The sequence below is a fragment of the Diachasma alloeum genome, unplaced genomic scaffold, assembly GCF_001412515.2.
Source record: "Diachasma alloeum isolate Michigan unplaced genomic scaffold, Dall2.0 Dall_scaffold_00212, whole genome shotgun sequence".
Classification (NCBI taxonomy): domain Eukaryota; kingdom Metazoa; phylum Arthropoda; class Insecta; order Hymenoptera; family Braconidae; genus Diachasma; species Diachasma alloeum.
The window spans coordinates 62,609-85,364 of record NW_021680377.1 but is presented as its reverse complement, the minus strand read 5'-3'; the positions used below and the strand labels follow the sequence as shown (position 1 = coordinate 85,364).

The window sequence follows — 22,756 nt, the reverse complement described above, 5'->3', positions numbered from 1 at the left end:
CCACACTGTTATCAATTTTTAGTTAGTTCACACGCTAATTCAATTAATTTGTTGTTCATCTCATCAATACAATTCCGTGCTTAGAATATTGTCATCTCGTGTTTTCAGCGCCAAATTAAAAATTAAAACTTCATTGGGAATATTGAGTCACAGCTTCTTTTTATTCATATCAGAAATTTTGTATTTGGGTATTAATATTATTTGTTCAAAGTGAAAAAATCGATCATCATTTTCACTATATTGCATTTAGATTCTCCTATCCTTAACGTCAAAAATGTGAGGTGATCTCATAAGTCTAGCTATTAATTCTAATCAACTTTGTTCGAAGAAAACAGTAAACGCAACATTAAGAAAGTATAATTATTCTATTCACCTTAATTTCTCCATTCATTCGAGTCGAGATATTGTAATTAATTCTAAATGAAAAGCAATGAATCAATCATGTAATTTTTAATTAATAAAGTCTTTGTTTAGACAAAGAGAACATGTCCTTATTTCTGCAAAAAACTATTTATCTAAGAGTCAACTATAAGTTCGAACGAACGTTTTATTATAAACTATCTGAATAAACCCGTTCATTTAATTGGAATAAAGTTTATGTAACTCAAGAAGACCCAAGAGGACTGCAGTTTAAGGAAATAGCTATTTTATTGTTCTATATCCGCCGAACGGTAGACACTTGAGTTTCTCTTAGCTCCATTTGTATTGGGCAACGACAATGAAAGACCGGAGGGGTTCTAAAAAATCATATAAAAAAGCACAATGAAATTTAAAAAAAAGATGAACGAATGGAATAAAAAAGTGGAGGAGTACAATGTGACGTTTTGACAGAGCGTGTTTTCACGCTGCGCGAACACCCCTCAAACTCGGCATGCACGTAATTGGTCGTTACATTTTAAACCACTCGGGGGTTCCACGACTTCAATTTACTTTTATTTCCACCTGGGGAATTTCTTTTTTCCCCCGGTGTCCAGGCGGAATTTATAATTCACAGTAAACGAAAAATGTCACTACAAAAAATATAAAAAAAAGTGGTGAATGTTGAAAAATCAGCGAAACGCATGGAGACTGGTGATGAAATTAGGCATCACACTGTGAAAATGAAGATTATATAGCTACTAGTCTTCCCTCATCAGGAGTAAAAACCTTAGAATGTCCAGACCGCATTCTCAATATCTTAATGTAAGACCAATTAAATTTTCAATTCACACTAACCAAAAAACCCACTACGAAAAATTTAAAAAACCACTGAATCCTAAAAAATAAATAAAAATCCTGGAGATTGGCGATGAAGTTATCGATTACGGAGTTTTGTTTTTATTCTCACGAAGAAAGTGCTCACGACGTGAAGGATAAACTTGACAAGATAGTGTGGATGCGCATGAATTTTATCCCCTCTAAATATTAATCGATGTGACAGCGAAGGATAGTCACGTCCCGGGCTGACGGAAGAGCGAGGAACTACTGTAGATATCCTTTCGCAGGTGAAACAAAAATTCTCCCTCCCCCGCCCACTGGGTTTCATACTATTTTCACCTAGCGTCTCACGGGCTCATAAATTTTCAAGTTTCTGCGGCTGTCTCCGCCAACCACACGGCCGACTACCCCCTTCCCGCCAGGCATCTCGTCTGCCATATCCTTATCCTTCCTTCCTTCCTTCCGCTTTCTATACTGTTACTTACAGGTGGCACACCGTGAGTATCATGGGACCCGTCATTCACCCACCACGATGCTCTGACTAATGAGGCTTCTCAGCCGTTCTTACCGGTGCGGTACGTTTTAATTCATTTTTCATTAAGGAAAATGAGGAGAAACGATGCCGTAAAAAAATTTTAACATTCTGTAAACGTTTTTTTAGATTACCCTAAAAGTATTGATAGGGAAGAAATTAGCTCTGCGGAAAAACTATATATTTTGCGAGAGAACATTTGATGGAATGACCTTCATTTGATGAAGGTTAACTTGAGGGACATTAACCCACTTGATAGAAGGAAATTTAGCATCTTAAAAAATTAAGAATGTCAAAGTAGTTCAGGCAATTTTTGTGGTGTTTTGTGTTCGGGGGGTCAAGTGTGAAATTGAGTAAAATATTGTTCACAATATTCATCGAAGAAATTCCCGAAAAAATGTATTCAACAATGAAAAATCCGGAAAAGTATGTTTTCACTAGAAATTCAAGTAAATTGTTCACTTCTCCCATTGAACTCCCTCGAATTTAATGTCAAAATGAAAAGTGTAAACTTTAAAATTTTTCCTATAAAACAAAGCTAAATGTTTGATAAAAGATTCTGTAATCTAGAATTTCATGGTTCCGAGACCTCTTCAAGTATTGTAATAGCCTCCTTGTGTCTCCATCCACCGGCCTCGAACCGCCAGGTGGCAATGAGAATGTCGAGGCAGTGGGTGTGCTCAACATCACTGGAGATGGAACCCGCTGATGGGGTGGCTAATGAGCCAGAGTCCGGAATATAACGTCGTTATAATAAGTAGCCCAGCTAGCGTAGTGTTTTACGGTTCCCGACGGTACTTGCCACACTCACTTCAGTTATATCCCTTACCTCCACTTCCTATCTTTCCGAGTTTCTCCCACCTGTATATATATCTTTGTAACCCACTCTTGGTGGAGTTTAAATGTCTTTACAAACGTTAAGTGACTCGGAGTGGAAGTCTGATAGTGACTTCATTGCCATCGGCTATAAGGAGACGAGTTAGTCTTGCCTTTTAGATGGAGAGTGAAAGAGTAAAGTGTATCGCGTGTCATTTTCTTTTTTTTAATGGCATCTGTGTCCATTGGGAAATGTACTCTGATGAAGGGGAGAGGATGAAAGAATTGGATTAGTTTTTTTAAGAGTTTTCTACGTCTTGTTGAGAGGAAGTCACGGGTCGAATGGCTGAAGGTTTGCAACCATCCTCAGAGTGAACATGACAAAAAAGGGTCACTACAGTCAAAATGGCGTCTAAGGGGCTACAATATCATTTCATCTCACTTTACCAATGATTTATCATGAATGAAGAATGAAAATTTCATGTGAATTCGTTACAAGTTTATTCATTTCTTTTTCTCCCACACGAAATTCTGTGAGACAGTTTCAGTAGCACAGTTGGGTATTCCCCTCCCGAATGTCAAAAACAGTTGAACAGAAGTGATAACACTGTGCAGAATAGGTAGCGCGAAGTTCATCGGGAGAACCCATTCCGCATGAAACGATTAAGAGACCGAATACAAGTTACGTGAACCGAGTGCAAATTCCAAGTAGTATCAACGAGTCCTTTCAGCGTACATCAGAGTATCCATGAACAAGATCCAGTGAAGTAGTGAATGGTTATGTGAAGGGTTACACAAAAAAAAAATAGGATGAATGTACACGATCGTTAACCTCAGAATTTATGCATCTCTGGTAAATTTACACCTCGCTGAACGCATCTACCATTACTCAACATCTGTCGCTTTTCTGTACGAAAGAAATAACCGTATGTATTCTAACGCATTCGGTATAAAAGCGCACGGATAAAATTGACGTTGGACTATTTTCTCGTCACGCCTCATGGAATTCATACGTATGGATACACAAAACGTGAAAACGTCAATGTTCTTGTTTCCATTTCTTCTCTGCGTATCGCTTCGTGTGCGCTGGAGCTGATGGTATGTTAAGATAAAAAATGGGGAGAGGATGTCAACGCATTTACCTGGGCTTGTGTCACCGCTATCATTGTGTATCTCGTTGACTTGGGTTTTCATGGGCTCGAGAAAAATGGAGACGGTACAGTCTGTGAGGGTCTGAGGAGGTGCGCAATTTCAATTGATGGGTGACTTTTTCCTTCGGTTTGCCTCGGCGGAGAGAATTTTAATGGATTCGTCGAGATGTGACTAATTATATTTCCATTCAATGGTGATGTGGAATGGGATGATGAGTCGATTTCAATAACTTCAACAAATTAAACGTTCTTGAATACATTTTTGTGTACATTGTGAGCAATATTTTATTCAATTTCACACTTGACTCTCGTTGGTCTGACCGCTAGTGATCACACGGCAACACTGCACATGTGTTCCGTATCACCTCGTAAATTCGGTCCGAGTAGTCACTTGAGCGGACCGTTGCCAGACGTCAGGAACGCGCGGATCAAACCACCCAATATCGCCGTCGTACCAATCAAGAAGCTTTTAATTTGATTGTTTGCAGTTATCTGTCCGGAAACTCATGTTTTTTAATGTCGCAAAAAAAAACTAGAGAGCAGAACGAAAAAAATGGACACTTTAGACTTTTTTAAAATTATTTATGACTCAGAAACAAATTTATCAATTGAGCTCAATTTAGGCTCGTCACAAAGGGAAACAGTTGTTCTTTGTATTGAAAAAAAAATTATTAAATTGTATCACCTTTTGAACCCCTCATTAACATTTTTAAAAAAGTCAAAAGTGTCCGTTTTACCCCAGCCTCCCTCGGTTATGTGTACGAGAGAACGCATTTTTCCAAAAATCGTTTTCTCGAAAAAATGTTCGGAAACTAAAGTTGATATTGCGCCTAAAAAATACTCTCGGTCTATTCTATAAACTCTGCAGAGAATTTTCCCCAAAAAAAATTGTCTGAACTCCTTGGATATCCTTAATTAAAATTTTAAGAATACATTCACCTGAATTCTCCGTAAAATTTTGAATATTCAGTGATGAAATTCTCAGGGATTCCGGTGGATCTACGTAAAAAATGTTTAACAGTATAATCCCTCCTTGGTTAGTGATAGGAATTATAATTCAATACCCATTAACGTACCATAATCGTATTATCGCAGGGATGAGAGGCCAGAGGTGGTAAGGAAAATAACATTACCGAGTCTATTTAATACCCTCGGAAAATGAGGGAAGCTTGTCCATCCCGTCCTCTACATGCCCATCCTCTCACGTAGGTGAATCAGGTGGAGCGAGAAATCTGGTGGGTATTTTATACGCACATGGCCCCGTGTGGGAAGATGAGACACCATTCGACAGTGTTACAACAACAGTAATCTGATTAGAGATATTTCCCGGGGTCTCGGATCGAATATAGCTGATTATTATGATGGTATTAAAGTTATTTACGTGCACCTGGGTTTTTCAGCATTCCAAAAGATGCATGAGGATTATCCACGGTTTATTGGCAACAAAACATAATTCACTTGTGCAATAGATCATTCTGCAAGACGACAAAAATTGGATAAAAATTCCAGGGAAAAAAATGTGGGGAATCGCTTTCGTCACGACGTAGTCAAATTATTGTCGCTAATAAATTAGCAATTTGCCCGTAACAAATTTATTTACATTCAGAATTTAATCAGAAATCGATTTCATGCCTGAAAAAATAAGATTTCAGAAAATTCAAACAATTTTAATTATTCATTCACAAACAACGAATCTTCAAAAAAAATAATTCTCTGCAAAATGTAATTTTAATGGCCCCGAATTGACTGAAAAATTGTTGTTCCCTGTGCAGTGGAATTTTTCCCTCCAATAGGGACAATATTCGGTGGAACTCAGTATTCACACTGGAGTTAATGGTGTTTAAGGGCGATGAACAAACGTTTATGTCCACTGCGGTTCAAATAGTTTTCCTCAACCCAAATAGTTGCTTCTTACTCGTTTTACTGCTTACGGAGACTCTTATCCCTTTCATGCGCAATTATGCAACTGTAACATGATTCCGGGAGGACGGGGAAGGGGGAAACTTTATCGTTGAGCACTGCTGTATAATCACCGACTGAGACAACGTTTAATTGTTATTGGCCTTATCCTAGTCGGGAGGATATTCTGGGGAGATGGCCGAATCTGTACGGCAATCAGTGCCACGTGAATAGCTACTGAGATTGTCATGAAACTCGCACTACAATTGCTTGTGCATTCACTCGATGAGAGGGTTCATATCGGTAATTTCAAGTTTTATTTCATTTTATTAATCGATAAGGTTCCATTCGTTTTTGAATAAATATGAATATCGTGTATTTATATTATCATAAAAATTATTATCTTGAATTATCACAATGTTTATATACTGAGAGAAACATTTCCTAATATGTAGACCATATTTACTTGCCAGAAGTCAATTATTTTCAATGGGTTAAATCTCAGAATGTTTGCGCTTCACGAAACTCGAATAAATTCTCATTTATCATAAACGTTCCGCGTTATATCATGAATATATTACATATCGAAACATTGGAAGTGCATAAAAAAATCATGAAAACAATAAATACTTGAAGATTGACGATTCTTTGACAATTGCGACAAAATTATACATGAGTACAAGAATATTTTTAAGAATGAGACCTTTCTCGGGCCACGTGAGTGGAGATGCCTGGGAGGATTAAGCGATTGAAGAAAAATTACTTGTCTCATGTAAATGTGTGTGGAATTGATTATAAATAAAGAAAAAATCTCCTCACCCTAATGAAATTAATATCTGGATTACCACGAGGACAAATGAAATGAAACTCAAGCGTTATTATTCCATGAATTAATAGAAAATTCAAATGAAGTGGATAGAGGGATTTTCCTCCGTAACATCGAGTCAATTGATTTTCCTCTTACGCCACCAGAATTTTTAATTTTTTTCCCCCTCGCCCGCCCAGTGTCCGCCATCCTTTTATTTCTCCGTCACTGGGTGTTTTTCTGGCGTTGGCACCTCCACAAAAACTCATTCCACTGACTTTTCCACTGAAGGGGTATCCCATTGAAAGCATTTTGCGGCACATAACATTCCAACCAGCCTCAAGCTTGCCTGAGGAATTTAATCGATATTCGTGGGGGCTTGGAGAAAAAGTGAATAAAAGAATGGGAAAAAAAGAGTGGAGGGACGAGACAGGGGCAAGCGCGAACGAACCAGCGATTTCCGGGCACGTAGGAAATTCAAGTAAATATTCAAAGTTTTTTCAACATTTCTCGGTTTTTTTTCACCCTCTCCCGCTCCTCTCGGCGCGTCTTTTTCATCGTTTTGCGGTGGAACCGACGTCTCTCAGTGGCTCCTCCAGGTTTGAATTGAATGAATGACTTTATAGTTCTCCAGTCGCATTCTATTGAATATGAACCTTCAGGAGACGATGAGTTCGTTATTTGGGGAGTGCACTGCAAAAAGTTTCTTCGAGACGTCTTAATTTAAGATATTCGACTGGAATTTTTTAATGTCTTTCATAGGACGTTTTTGTGTTTGAAAAACGTTTGGTAGATCAGACATTTTCATAGTGTGTTGAAATACAAGTCACCAAATTTAAGACGTTTATGCTTCCGAATGAAATCTTTGTAATCGTTTAAATTTAAATGTTATTTTTTGTGTGTTATATAGTGTTTGTGAATTGTGCTGTCAATGGATGGAAATAAATCTTTCTTGTTTTCAAATGTAGGTATTGTTGAGCCCTATCGATCGCCATTAATTAAAATTTAATTGATCGATTAGTTTTGTAATTTTCGAATTTTTTCGAAAATCGGTTGTCCCACGATAACTAAAAAAAATTTTCTGAATTGATTGAATGATGGCTTAAAAAATTTGTTTGATGATGCGCCAAATACCCATTTGGAGGCATATTGCTAATTTGAAAAAACAAATGAAACATCATAATTTTGATTTTGATGCTTAGAATGCATGTCTCAATGTCTTCATTTGAGACGAACTTCTCAAACAGCCTGATATCAGATTCCATCCGAAAGAGCCTTCCTCCGGTGAAGAATCCAACTGAGGAATTTAATAATTTCAACCCTCAGAAATTTCTCCCCTAGCGACGTTTGGAAATGTGACACTAATTTGAAAGAGATTACGTCGGCATTCATCGTCATTTGGGCGGACAGTTGTCGAGAATTGCTCTCTGTCAGGTGTCTCGTTTGAGCTGAAACACTGTATGAGGAAATATACACTGAATTTTCGCTCAACCCCCATTGGGGGACGGCATCGAGAGAATGGGGTAGTGTGAATTTCATGGTGAGAAACGAGGGATGAATGGAGACCGAGCGTTAACGCCGGCGCAGGGTTCCCACGGGGTCCTGGGCCAGCTTAATTAATTGAAGTTAATTTAAATTTAATTTAATTTCGTCGTCGTCTTCTTCGCCGGGGCTCTTGTCTCCGCTCGTGGAGTCCATTTTTTGCGCTTTTTTCGGCATTTACTTCTCATCTTGAGTATCGTTTTTCGTCGGGTTATTTAGGGGAGGAAATATCTTTTCGTTTTTAAGATATATTACTGGATAACGGAATTTTCTTACGATTGTCCATATGTTTTTCATAGATAATGTTTATAAAGTTTGGGAATTTATAATTTGGCACTTTTCGTGAATATTTTTCAAGACAATTAATTCAATATTCTGTTCTACGACGAAACTAAATTTGTCAATTAAATTGCGTGAGAAAAATTTGAAAAAAATATGAATATTCAGTGTCATTAAATTTACGATTTGCACAAAATTATTATTTTTTAACATTCGTCGTTTATAAATAAATTATTGGAATTGTTTAAACTTTCGTAAATCCAATTTTTTTAGGCATGAACTCGATTTCTGGTAAAATTTTGAATATGAATAAGTTTGTTACGATTCTGAACGAATTAATTTTATTGTGGAAAATTGATTGTTTATAAATTATTTATAGAAAATGCTAGTAATTTTCAAAAATGGAAATATTAAAATTATTTCATCAATCTTTCTTCAAAGGTTGACTTTGTAATTTTTTTTTAGATTTAAAAAATGTTTTCTAACGGTTCAATATCGAGATTTAAATTCAGACCTGCAATGTTTAAATAATAAATAAATGATCCGAGAAAAAATGAGAGGAATTTTCAATTTCTCCCTGAGTTTTTCTGATTTTTCTGAATTTTCACAGAATAATTGAACTGAAAAATCGAGTATTTTGTTGATTTCCAGATCATTTAAAGCAAAAATAAATGGAATATTTGATTTTTCAATGACAACATTTCCCGAAATTTCAGTGGAACTTCTACATACTAAAAATTTTCGAAATTTGTCTCGGAAAATTCAGACGAAAATGTTCAACAACGTGGGAGTCGTGACTAAGTCTCGAGCTTTTCAATAAAAAAATGTCCGACGACCCAAAAAAATCAAGTATCAAAGTTTTTCAATAAAAAAAAAAACGCCACCGAGTGAATTTTGATTGAAAATAATTCCTCCAATGTTAAAAAGGTAAATACAAAAAAGCGTGAAATAGAAGTGGATGAGGGACGGCCCCGCGAACTCGCTAACGTTGAAAATCCAATTGCAAGCGACAGCGGGCTAACGTGTCAGTGGCAGCGGGTGGCTATTTTTTATATCCTCCTGGCTAGAAAAAAGTGCACAAAAGGATGGCGCAGAGGGAAGAAAAAAAAGTGTTGCATGAACAATAAAAAATATTATGCCCAATGGCGTCGGCCAATTGTACAATTTATAAATTGAGCGGTCGGTATGTGTCGGTGAATCTAAAAATCCTCTCCGATTCATATTGTATTGTTCCGATGGATCACCCGAAATTATTGCTCTGGTGAATCCCGTTGTGGTCGCGGAGTAAAAGAAAAAAATAAAAAACGGCGATTCCAACACCGCACTAGAAAAATTAGGGTATGAAGTTCACTTAATGTGTCTTAATCTGAAACTAGGCCTGTGCGCGCGCTTATCTATTCGTTGTGAAAATGAAGAAAGCGAATTTATTAAACTTCACATACTCATAAATGTTTTATAAATATTGATAATGACTTGAAGAGAATTAAGAGAATGAAAAGTGAAACATCAATGAATAATTTTTAATCTCATATTAATTCTTTTTTTTTTACTTTTTAAAATAATCTGATTAAAATCTGCAATTGTCGAAATATAAGGGGAGGGTTATGAATTGATTTCCTGGAAAACTGAAAAAATTTCTTGAATTCTTCGGAAAATTTCACATTTTTCCAGATAACCGTAGAAAGCGAAGAATTCTCATGAATTTTGTAGAGTTTAGAATTTATGTATCAAAGTCTGAGAAACAAGAATTGATAATTTTTGCGTATGATAAACATAAAAAAATTAAAGTTTGGGAAGTGAAGAATAATTTGTGAGTCAAAAAAATTTAGAAATACTGTTTTTTTCTGATGATCAACAATTAGGCAATTTAGATATGTTTTGATATAAAGATCAACTTCACACATGAAGAATTTGAAAATACTGGGGATTTTTTTCAGCGACTACTTCACGTGACTCATTGACCAATCAGAATTGAGGATTAGCGGTCACGCAGTTTCGAGATATTTCGATATAAAACAACTTAACGTTTCTTTCATCTTTAGTAAATAGGACTTGCTGAGAGCTAAAACCTGTTATCCGATTGTTGAAAAAAATTATCTCAAACTAAGTGAAATATACTAAACTCCGTTAAATCCAGGACTTTTCTCCGAAATCCAGAGTTTTCCACAAAAAACTAGAAACTTTGTCTTCTTTGCCCAATTTTTTTCAATTTCACTTCAATCATGACATGAGAGAGAAACTCCTCGCTCTTCACCACAATCGCATTAAAATTTTAATGAGGAGTGGAGAGCTCCTCCGATTGCCCCTATAATTCCGAAGAAAACAACTCTTGACTTATTAATGCTACTCCGTCTCCTCCTCCTCCTTATTACTGCATTTCCGGTCATTTGAAATTTCATTTGGAATTTTTATTCCTCCTCGCTCCGGAGATGTGTAATTACACTTGCGAGGTCGACTTTATCCGCAGAGAGGTAATACTCAGATCATTACTTTCCTCGGAAACTCGGGTAAGTCGATGTCACTAGGGTCAGGAGCGATCCAGTGCTAGTACTCCAAGTTCTTTATGAATATGGCTTTTGTGGGAGAGAGAATCATCGTTCTAATGTGAGCGATTTACACTCCGAAATATTTCCGAAAAATGATACGTTCCACTTAATAATATTTGATGAAGCGGAACAGATTTACTCGAGAAAAATTAACCAACTTGATAGACGAAAATTTTCCGCAACGCGAATCTATTTACCCGAAAGACATAAATGGCTCACGAGCACAATTACTACTCCAAAAATTTTCATTCTTTTATTCCCTCTGATTGATCTCCCTTGACCATTACTGCAACAAGAGTCATAATATCGTCGTAATTATTCAAATATTCGTCGTAACCACGGGTATTAATGAAGAATAAGAAGATTAATAAAGAAGGTTTGATGGAGTTGTATAATAAACACGCCATCAGCCCCTGAGAGGGACCGAGGGGTTAAATGGCTGGTAGCCGCGTTAATAAAGTCTTATCGTAGTGCGACCATGCGTGTCGACTTGAAGCCCACCGACACACTAATCCCCTATGCTAATTCGTGGCCAGCATGCATCCATTGGCAGCGATAATTCAGGTCGTATTAAAGTCTATATCTAAAAAAGAGAGCGGGGGGATCACGAGTCACCGTCACTTCATTTATCATTTTCACTCTCATATCAATGAAGGCTCTCCTCTCCGTGCGCTTTTGATTACACTAGCGCCACCCTTTCATGCCCTTTTCCGAGTCAGATTCGATGTTCCTGTCTTCAATCAATTGTTTATAATCATTCTCCTACACGGAAACATACCTGAATTGACTATAAAATATATTTGAATCAAGTGTATTTTATACTCAATTGCGGAATGGGTATTTCAATTCGAGATGATTCTTTAGGATCAGGCCGGATTGTAACGAGCCCTCTCAAGGGTAATATAAGGGTCAGGCATTAAGTGTCAGAATATAAGGGTCAAATAGTGTAGGTTAAAAAATGAGGGTCAGAATATTAGGGTGTCAGGCAATGAGGGTCTAAATATAAGTCATATATTATGCTTGATCACCGTTTTTAGCCCTTATATGACCCTCATTGCCTGACACCCTAATATTCTGACCCTCATTTTTTAACCCTAACATCCTGACCCTCATTCCTTGAACTCATTATTCAGGCCCTCAGTTTTTCACTCTAATGTTCCGACCCTCATTTTCTAACCTACACTTTTTGACCCTTAGATTCTCCCACTCAGTGTCTGACCCTTACATTACAGTTGAGAGCGTTTGATGCGACCCGGGCTGATTCGAAATAATCATCCTCGAATTGAAACAACCCTCCCCCATTCGCCTATAAAATATACTTGACTCAAGTATATTCTTTGCGTGTAATTATCTTCGTAGAATTATTCTATTTTCCTCTGACCTAAATGATTCGGACAAATATGCCTTACGTGCTCGAGTTCTCATTTTCAGTCCAAGATATTGCGAATGCTTTTTTTGAAGGACATCAGGTGAATTAATAAAAATATAGCGTACAAAATTTAAGCACAATAAAATCATCAAAAAGCTTTTACTTTTTTTAAGAAAAAGTACAAAATAAGGCACAGAAATGACATATTCGATGACAACGAAAATCATAATGCACACTAGGCGGTTTTTCTCTTCAAATACGTTGTTCTGTAAAAATCCCAGAACAGATAAAATATTACGATCACTTGAGACATGTAAATGTAAGCCAGTGGCTTACGGGTGGGCTCGCAGGACGGTAAAAGCGCTTGAGTCGTGTGTATGACCATAATCACAAATTGGAGCTGAAATATAAAAATAAACGACGACGTTATCGTTCGTGAATTACGAGGGGAATGAGGGGACAATTGAAGGATCGTAATTCTTATCGGCTATTTTTTTTCATACTACACGATACACTGTGAGTTATTGGGGAAATAAATGTACATAGTGCATAAATTACCATTTGCAGCATGGTTAAGTATGGCTTCCATGGAGCAAGAATCTTCTGCATAGCTGGGCCAAAACTAGCTAGAAGATAGTACGTATACATAATAACGTGAACGATGCAGTTTGGCATCATAATAAATGTCCACATGCCACCTGAAGTACAAGGGGAAAAAAAAATATGAGAGGTAATAAATGGTTAGTGGATCAACTTTTCGGTAGATAGATGGATGAAATTTTCATAACTCAAATCCTACCGGGAGCGTATTTACAAGCGATCCAAGCGAGGCAGACGGTCGTTACGTGATGATAGATGTGCAGAAAAGAACACTGGCTGAATTTTTTACGCAGCACGAAGATTACGGTATCACCGAGCTCAAACATTTTCAGAATTAACACCCACCATACCCATCTCGCCATCTGGAAGAAGAGTTTTTTTAATGCCTTCATATCAGTTTTAATATTTATGAAGGTGGCTTTTTTACGGAAAATGTTCATGAATTTTCAGATTTTTATGGAATATTTATGCTGAGTTTTCGGGAAAATGAGAGACTTTTTGCAATATTCGAAAATTTTGGGATGTTAGTCGTATCGTAATATGACATTGCAGAAGAATTCAATTTTTTTGGATAATTCACGATTATTGAATATTGTATGGAAAATATGATTTTATTTTTTAATTGTTTCTGGTTTGATTAAAACCCTTATGAGCCTTACTTTGACCCTCATGAGCCCTATTCTGGCACTCGTAACCTTATTTTGACCCTTACGACCCTTACTTTTGGAATCTTAATTACAAATACCAAATTTTTATCACCAGAAATCTATTTGGAGTTTTATAATATAGAGGGATTTATGCTGAGTTGCCCCGGAAAACAGAAGACTTCAACAATATTGGAAAATTTTGTCGTTTCAGCTCGTAAACATAAAAAATTCTGCCTCGTAATATGAAACTTCAGGAGAATTTCATGATTTCTTCAACAATTTTTCATGAATATTAAATATTTCATGGAAAATGTGATTTTATTTATTCATAATTGCTGTTGAAAACATGAAAATTCAAAGATCGACCTCAACTCCACCGATTCTTAACTGCAAAAAATAATTATAATTGAAGGAAAAATGCAATTTATATTCGTGAATAATTATAAATTCAATTATTCTAGAATTATTGAGAATATCTAAATATTTGTTCCTTCAAAATTCTCTGCAACTGAAATGTCCGCGATTGCATCCTTAAATTTTATAACTATTAATGCCTAAAATCGGGAATAACCTTCCAAAAATTGAGGATCAATTCCTAAAAAATGAGGAATTAATCCCCGAAACCCAAAGATTTTTCCTCAAAATCAGAATACAATCCCTCCAAAAAATAAACTCACACTCATCGGCTCAGGATCTAAAGAGTAATCCACAGGCTCACAACCCCAGGACAGTTTGGTAGTAAATCCTGACGTCAGTATCTGTAAATAAATAATAAACCACCGAATAAACCACTCATTTGGCCTCCCATTTATCCAAAGAAGACAACGATAAATAGCCCCACACTTACGCCATAAAATACTAGGCCACTTGTGATAGCAACGAATACATTGTAGAATATCATGAGTTTGTTGAGGGAGTACGGAGGTCGATTTTTCATGATCATTGGACCAATATAAAGTACGAACATCAGATAAGCTATGAGCACACAGGTGACGGGAATGGGATTAGCCATTAGCGGCCAATCAGCCACCCTGGGATCTGAAAAATAGTAAAATCTTCCTGACTCTCCTATTTGCCATCATAAATAACAAAAAAAAGTGTTGACAGATGAAATTGAGAATCTCTTTTTAAAAAATTCATGCAACGGTTTTATAATTTAACTTTATTCACTGGTATTACTAGAGCCGTAGCTGTAGTTATAGATGTCTATAGTTATAAATAGTTACACATAACTATAAATATTTCCGTAAACGAAATTTCAAATGTTAAAAAACTAAAATACTCTGAACAAACACCACGAAAAAAATTGTGTAAATTCCAATTGTTCGCTAATGCATGGACGAAGATACCCTAGTTTCGGAAGAAAAAAAAAGTTGAAAGAAAATAAATTAATTAATACAGCCCGACTCACCCGCTATTCCCTCCATCAAGTAACGATATGCCTTCTCCAAGGGCCCCATATTCTGTAAGAATTCAACACTATGAGCCACTGTTTCCACTCCAACGAAACAGAAAATTAATGCATATTAACATTTGTCGCGTGTTTACGTTATCTACTGGTCACTCGCACAGGACTTGTCAGCCTACAACATACTGAGGAGGCAACCATGGCTTCAGCTACAAACAACCTAACGGAAAGTCCATTACAATAAAAAAATTCACACGTCAGTCTCCCCGCAATTGAACAATTCCCGTTCGCGAATTTTTTAAACTTCAATCATTCCTCCATAAGAGAACCGCTACAAAATTATTGTTAAAGAGAACGTGTTGTAAACGCATGTCATGCTCGGGGATTAACAAATTTTACGGCAATTATTGGGAGTGCTCAACTGTTGAATGCATCACCAGATGTTGCACTTCGACAGCTAAAAGTTTTCACTGAATTTTCATCAATCAATGGCCCGACAGAGTATCCACGATTTCTCAAAAATTATTACAATAATGCATTACTTTTTCAACGATCGTGAATAGCAAAATTACACTGTCAGAAAAAAAATGAAATTTTATGGACAGTTGACTACCAATTTTCAGGACTGTGACACTGAATGCGATTTAGGTAAAAAAATCATGAAATTTCAGGTTTCACTGAAAATTCAGTAAAACTCCAGAATTTTAAGCGGCATAAAGACGAGAATTCCTCAATTTATTTGGATTTCCAGTCTAATAGGAATATTCAGTGTCAAATTGCATTGAATTTTCAGTGCAATCTGAAATTTCATGATTTTTTCCCCCTAAATCACATTGAGGGAAGGTTTCCACTTTCGGGGAAAAATGGAACGGAAATTTGCAGTTCTGTTTGATTTTTCCCGGAAATTCTGAATTTTCAATGACAAGATTTCCCGAAATTGCACTTCGATAGCTGAAATTGTTCACTGAATTTTCATCAATCATTGGGCCGACAGGATACCCACGATTTCTCAACAATTATTGCAATAATGCGTTACTTTTTCAACGATTGTGAATAGCAACTAAAATTACACTGTCAGAAAAAAAATTAAATTTCATGGACAGTTGACTACCAATTTTCAGGACTGTGACACTGAATGCGATTTAGGGGAAAAAATCATGAAATTCCAGGTTTCACTGAAAACTCAGTAAAATTCCAGAATTTTAAGCGGCATAAAGACGAGAATTCCTCAATTTATTTGGATTTCCAGTCCAATAGGAATATTCAGTGTCAAATTGCATTGAATTTTCAGTGCAATCTGAAATTTCATGACTTCTTTTCCCCTAAATCACCTAGAAAAAAGGAATGGATCGGAAATTTGCAGTTCTGTTTAATTTTTCCACGAACTTCTGAATTTTCAGTGACAAGATTTCCTGAAATTTCAGCGGAATTGGAAGACGATAAAAATTTCCGGAAATTGGCACGGAAAATTCAGACAACAATTACTAACAGTGTATGTAATTATGTATCAGATAAAATGTGCGGGTGATGAGTGCACATGATATTGTATGTGGGCACACATCGTTAAGCTGTTATTACGCGTATTTTCAAATGACCACTGAGAATGAAAGAGGCGGAGGGCGGAGGGGGAGGGATCATAATTTACCGAGGCGATGGTCAGCGACCGCTAATCCATCACTTTGGCGGTTTATCTTTTTTTTGTTGTTGTCTCTCAGTGAAGATGGGAGGGACTGTACCATGGGAAATACTGTAAAGGCATCTATCACGCGTGCCATCGTTATCAGAAGGGGGAGGGGTGGACGAAGGAAGCGCGATGTACGAGGAGAGGTGTCATAGGTGGAAGAGAAAAAAATTCAAATGAAAAGAATGATCTTTCGTGACGTAATTTACGATTCGCTCGATTGAGAGAGAAGGATGACGATTTGCTGATGACTCCCGGTGATGGTTGCTTACCTGAAAAGTATTGACCTGAAACGATTGATATGATCGAGTTAATGGTGAATTAAAGAATCCTTATTGAATTAAAAATTGAATCATTAGATTAATATCACCTCTCGCGTAACACATTTAACTTTCTTCGTGACTCTCGCTGCTCCCCCGATCTACCTAAAATAGTCCCCTCGTGGTGGCAAGGATTATTGATGCACCTGTCAGAATATTCGAACAGACTGAGTAATTTAATCGTTCTATTGAGGCGGTGAATATTGAACATCGACAGTTGTAATTCTAGGTGAAATACTCACAAATAGATGCTCGACGGATGCAGGGAGTAGCGCGTATTCCACGCGAGCCGAGAAATGTTTTATATTGAAGTAGTTATAATGTAACAACATCCACTTGTGTATTTGCAAGAAGTGTCACAGGCCTAGATACCGAGTTAATGATGAATAAAAAAATTCCTATTGAATTAAAAATTGAATCATTAGGTTAATATCACCTCTCGCGTAACACATTTAACTTTCTTCGTGACTCGCTGCTCCTCCGATCTACCTAAAATAGTCCCCTCGTGGTGGCAAGGATTATTGATGCACCTGTCAGAATATTCGAACAGACTGAGTAATTTAATCGTTCTATTGAGGCGGTGAATATTGAACATCGACAGTTGTAATTCTAGGTGAAATACTCACAAATAGATGCTCGACGGATGCAGGGAGTAGCGCGTATTCCACGCGAGCCGAGAAATGTTTTATATTGAAGTAGTTATAATGTAAGAATATCCACTTGTCTATTTGTAAGAAGTGTCACAGGCCTAGATACTAGAGTTGTTATCGTTTTGTAAAGCGTTGGAATACTGGCTAGATGCACACAGTGGCAGGGCATACACCCTCAGTAAAGGCTTAAGTGCAGGGCCGTCTTGGAATTGTTGAGCGCCCGGAAGAGACGTCTAAGCAAATCCTGGGGATTTATCCATATTAAATGAGACATCGATTATCGCGACAATTCGCCATCAACTCAAGACTGATTTTAACGAAATGAAACACGAAAAGAACGAAAGGAACTGTTATTTTTTGGGTTCCGAGGGGATTTGAATCGTGCTGATGCACCGGAGCATTCGGTGACGAATCTCAATGGATTCGGTGGGTTGCTGCCAAAATTCACTCGACTCTAGGTCTTCTAATGACTGAATGTGCACTGCTGGGTTAGTCGGGAAGGGTTCTGCTACCGGCTATTGAGTACGGGCTGGGGATCTTCGTATGGCTTCACCGCGTAGTTTCATCTGAATGCGGATTAGCCACCAATGCCCCGATGCGCTTGTTACTCGGAGGTGCGTCAATGTTTCAAATGTGGAGGCTTTGTAATGAGAGTTGTAATAGAAGTCTTCAACATTTGTGGATTATTCGTGACGTCGGAAGTTATTTGCATTTTTAATTTTGGGGATTTGGGGTAATGACGATAGGAATCATTTTTTGAATTATTCATATTTCATGCGGTGTCAACCGCGCGGAGGGTGAGCTTAACCGCTGACGGTACTGTATCGACGTCGATTGGGGAGTCAATGCGGATAACATAATCGTCTGTTAATAAGAGGAAATAAAGGAAATGAGGAAAATCAACGCAAGGTAATTTAAGAAAATAAAAATTTATTAAAGCAATGAGAAATTAAGTAACTTAAATGATGATACAGTTTACTCGTGGAGATGTTGAAACAATATGTGTTTTTAAATCTGGAACAACAATTTTCGTTAATTGGGGAATGGTTTCTTCATTTTCATGAGGCTTTGATCGACTTTAAGGGATAATTCATGTTGGAGAGAGCAAGTGGCTTATTGGAACCCGTAATTGATAAGAGAGAGGCTAATTTATGCGCAAGTAGTCGCATAAAGTACTTGAAATAAAGCAGTTCCTCGTCAACATTAAAAGCGACGCACCAGTTGGTGGGAAATTTCGAGTGGATGAAATTTGCCAGAGAGGCTGATTTTTAAAATCCGCACGAGTGATCTTCAGCCCGCCAAACACAAAGTCTAGGGGTACAACATGTTGAACGAGTTTATTAGCTGTGCTTCAACCACCACTTGGTATTTGTACAAAATTAAATCGTCTTTCACACTGAATCAAGTGATTTGAAAAAAAATATCGCATTCTCTACTTGATCCCCTGTAACTCTCTGATACCTATCAAGAGTAGCTTTATGTGTGCATTAGTCTTACTGATCTCTGTCCTCAAATTCTTAATCTGCAACTCCAATAATTTAATTCTAACTTCAATCAACGATGAAGCATCATCGAGACTAAATTCTACGTAATAGCCTAGGCCCACGTCTACGAGTATTTGCGAGGCATCCTCGACTTTAGCCTGGACAAAAAAATTATTTCCAATATCAACTTTTGTTTTAAATCCAGTCTCACTTGATTTTGTATTCTTCAGGGTCATTATGATGCTTTTCAGCTGGAGAAATTCAGCGACATCCGAATTTTTCTCATCAAGTTTGTCGGATAATTTCGATAGGTCGGACTTCAGTGTGTCGTTTATGTAGGCCTCGAACTGCAGTATCTTTTTTGATATTGATGGATTCATGGCTGCAATTGATTACAGGTTATAGAAAACTAGGAAACAGAAAAAATGAAGTATTCAGCAGTCGTGAGGGTGATTGTGTGTTGCTTACTTGGTGAGTATTAGATCCTACTTGATGTAGCTTTGATGTCACTACGAATAGCTCGATTATACGGTATTTCTGATCACATTGGTGTTAACATTTTTCTCTTCGATTGCTCAGCGAAGACGTAACCACTGGGTGTTTTCTCCCCTGACGGTCTTTTCAGGAACTATTTCCTCAAGAGTTACGCGAGGTACAGTCGACTGGGAAGTCCACTTCTTCATCGGCGAAGGGTCAAGAGCCGAATGTTTCAACTGTCAATGAAATGGAACATCTGTAGCATGTGATAATTGAATTCATTAAATTTTTTTTAATAATTTTATTTTATTTACTTATCATCAAGGATTACAAAGGTCAGCTTAAAGGTCCAAATATAGGTCATGGAGGTCAGAATCTAAGGGTCACAAGGGTCAACATAAGGCTCTCTACATCTCTGTATCTATTCTAAAAATCCAAATTGACTTCTGGTGATGCAGATTTGGTACTCGAAATTGAGACTCCAAAATTAAGGGTCAAAATAAGGGTCACGAGGGGCATGATGAGGGTCACGAGGGTCAGAATAAGGATCATAGAGGTCATACGGGGATTATATGTGGGTCATATCGGGGTTGACCCCCTAGTAGAATACTAAAAAAAATTGAAATCATTCATCTTTTGGTCGGTGTCTACCCATTGGTCTGGTTACCCTACTTTCAGTGATGCGCCAGTCTTTCATGTGGACAAAGTCGTCGCGCACATTGCTGAGGGTCGACTTCAAAGCGGTGCTCTGCCCTCTTGTGGAGAAAATTCGTGTGCTCAAGTAGATGTGGACATTTAGGCTCGGACCCAACTTTTTTCTGGCCCAGGTCAGCACTGCCCTCTAAGCCGAGGATCACAGATCGGCATCAATCATTACTTTAGTCACGTCTTTGGTCACGTCTTTACTCTTCAAAGCTCTCCTAGAGACTGATTCGACACAAAGAAATTGGTGACGAACTCTGGTCAAAAATCTGATCCATAAAGAGGCATTCATCCCACTCCTCCACTCTACTGAGACTAAACAAAATTCTTATAGACACTCTGACTCCGGTGTTATTAAACATACAATCCATACCAAGAAAAATGAACTCATTAGAGATGGCTTTTTGCCTTCATCTACGTCTCACTCATATAATAATTCCAACAATATTAGATATTATATTTATTTCATAGCTAATAAACCTGGTAAATCGGAAAATTCAAAATTCAAAATTGTGCTTATGCCAATGTCCGCCAAGGATCTTTACCTTATCCTGTCCGGATAAATGATTCACCCCTTTACCGACGAAGAGTCAACCCTGAAATGGTTTGAATTCGAACAGCGAAAACAGACCGTCACCCAGGAATAATACCCTAATTATATCTCCCGTAACTAGCGAATGAACGACTGAAAATCGTCTTTAACATGTGTTTAAACTGCCCCCTAATACCCCGAAAATAATGAGACAATAAATAATCGCGATATAAGGCAATACGTAACAACCGCTAATGACTAATTTCAACGGAAACCCGTAAAAGTATCACATTTACGTCCATAACGTTCATGCCCCCCAGTTATTAAAGCTCCAATCATTACATTCTTACATACGAGCGCAAGTTGTTTTCAGCAGTAGCTGAAAGTCCCCTCAAACGTGAAATGGGCCGTCAGTTGAAATGAAATTAGATAAGTATACAGCAGAATTATTAATAAAATTTGATTATTATTTCCACACGAATGCCTTTTTCACTGGCCAATTCAGCGCTATTTGCAGTGAAATAAAGTGCGCCTGTGAATTTTTAAAACGTGTTGAACAACTCATCGATAGCAGATTCATCTTTATCACGGAAGAGTGCGAGCGTAAAAAAAAATTATGAAAATATCGTAAAAATAATAAAGCAACTGTTCAATGGCTGCTGGTAAGAAAATAGCCATAAAAAAATCTATGAAGATTGGGCTTTAAGTTGGTGGGGCACCTCGAGAGTGTTGCGTGGAGACGAATAAACGATTGGCAGTCAGCCTCATGCTTGTTGCCGTATATTTCTGTGCTATCTAAGCAATATAGTCGTTGGTTTATGTGGAGAGCGGGCAGTTAAACGTTACGAAGACTTTTATAGGCCTGCGTGAATCCGCGCTCACTCAACGACGGTTACGACGCGATCTCGTCGGGTGTTATTTTATTTTTCAGTTTTTTTTTCTTTCCTTCATTCGTTTTTTCTTTCCTTCAAATCCTTTACAGGTAAATACATTGCTCAGGTGTCGGGCGAAGGGAGGGGGAGGGAGTGCTTTGAAAATACTGTGGGCTCCACGCGTGGTACGATCATACGACGGATTGAAAATCATTGCGATTTAAATGGATTTTTATCATTGATTGACGCAGGAAAAACACTTTTAATGCTCAACTTTTTTGCACTCATTACTTTTTCCACAGTTTACATTTGAAAATGATTAAGTCGTCGTACAGTCGTTAAATCAAAAATTAATGCTTACCTGGGGTTTATTCGTTGCGGGTTTTCCGAATAAATTTGTGATAATGGCGCTTGTGTTGAAATAGAAACGCATTTTTTTTTATTATATCGTATACTGTAGTTCGATAATTATCATGATTAATGCATTAAATACATTGAAATTCATAATAAACGTTTTGTTTTTGTGATTTTTTACTTTTCCAGGCTTTATGTTCGTACGGCATTTAAGGATTATGGGCTCAACCTGGTTTTTTTTCTTTATTATGTTGAAATTTCAAAAGGAGAATAAAAAATCATGCCGCATGTTTTTCCTCTTCAAACATTTGATTATTGCTATTAAATAAAAAATTAGTACTTACGGTTGATTCTTGGTAGGTTTCGCGAATAAACTTGTGATAATGGTGTTCGTGTTCATATAGAAACGATTTTTTTTATTACATCGTATACTATAATTCAACAATTATCATGATTAATGATAAATACATTGAAATTCACAATAGACGGTCTATTTTTCTTATTTTTTATTTTCCAAGCTTTATGTTCCTATAGGATTTAAGGATTATGGGTTCACCCCGGTTTTTTTCTGTTATATTAAAGTTTCATTGGACTTTAAAAAAAAATTTAACATCATGCGAGTTTCCCATTGGATAAAAGGACAAAAAAAATTATGCCGCATGTTTTTTCTGTTTAAACATTTGATTATTGCTATTAAATAAAAAATTAGTACTTACGGTTGATTCTTGGTAGGTTTCGCGAATAAACTTGTGATAATGGTGTTCGTGTTCAGATAGAAACGATTTTTTTTATTACATCGTATACTATAATTCAACAATTATCATGATTAATGCCTTAAATACATTGAAATTCACAATAAACGTTTTGTTTTTCTTATTTTTTATTTTCCAAGC

The 22,756-nt window shown here is 37.0% G+C and overlaps 2 protein-coding genes across 10 annotated transcripts; both read right to left on the bottom strand.

Moving 5' to 3' along the window:
• Positions 1-12,281: 12,281 nt before the first annotated feature.
• On the bottom strand, positions 12,282-17,810 carry LOC107036983 (elongation of very long chain fatty acids protein 1). Of its 8 annotated transcripts, none has more exons than XM_015255284.1 (12): positions 17,419-17,810; positions 17,229-17,322; positions 17,035-17,156; positions 16,843-16,938; positions 16,745-16,759; positions 14,915-15,011; positions 14,795-14,846; positions 14,231-14,421; positions 14,061-14,141; positions 12,936-13,098; positions 12,695-12,834; positions 12,282-12,536 (listed from the first exon to the last, which is right to left on the bottom strand). In XM_015255284.1, the coding sequence occupies exons 7-12, from the start codon at positions 14,841-14,843 to the stop codon at positions 12,372-12,374; spliced, it is 789 nt and encodes a 262-aa protein (XP_015110770.1). In that variant the 5' UTR covers positions 14,844-14,846; positions 14,915-15,011; positions 16,745-16,759; positions 16,843-16,938; positions 17,035-17,156; positions 17,229-17,322; positions 17,419-17,810; the 3' UTR covers positions 12,282-12,371. The 8 variants fall into 8 exon arrangements, with proteins under 8 accessions (XP_015110770.1, XP_015110771.1, XP_015110772.1 ...); XM_015255285.1 differs by having other exon boundaries at positions 14,915-14,976; XM_015255286.1 differs by having other exon boundaries at positions 17,035-17,322.
• A 545-nt stretch (positions 17,811-18,355) lies between these two features.
• On the bottom strand, positions 18,356-19,525 carry LOC107036982 (protein UXT homolog). Of its 2 annotated transcripts, none has more exons than XM_015255282.1 (2): positions 19,395-19,525; positions 18,356-19,308 (listed from the first exon to the last, which is right to left on the bottom strand). In XM_015255282.1, exon 2 carries the CDS (start codon positions 19,304-19,306, stop codon positions 18,875-18,877), a length of 432 nt encoding a protein of 143 aa, XP_015110768.1. In that variant the 5' UTR covers positions 19,307-19,308; positions 19,395-19,525; the 3' UTR covers positions 18,356-18,874. The 2 variants fall into 2 exon arrangements, with proteins under 2 accessions (XP_015110768.1, XP_015110769.1); XM_015255283.1 differs by having other exon boundaries at positions 18,356-19,335; positions 19,416-19,525.
• Between the last annotated feature and the right edge of the window lie 3,231 nt (positions 19,526-22,756).

Coding starts and splice junctions, on each gene's coding strand:
- LOC107036983 (XM_015255286.1), bottom strand. CDS start 14,843: ATGGGGCCCTTGGAGAAGGCATATCGTTACTTGATGGAGGGAATAGCG. Junction 14,422..14,794: donor CTTGATGGAGGGAATAGCGG/GTGAGTCGGGCT, acceptor ACTATTTTTCAG/ATCCCAGGGTGGCTGATTGG. Junction 12,835..12,935: donor CGCTTGTAAATACGCTCCCG/GTAGGATTTGAG, acceptor CTTGTACTTCAG/GTGGCATGTGGACATTTATT.
- LOC107036982 (XM_015255282.1), bottom strand. CDS start 19,306: ATGAATCCATCAATATCAAAAAAGATACTGCAGTTCGAGGCCTACATA.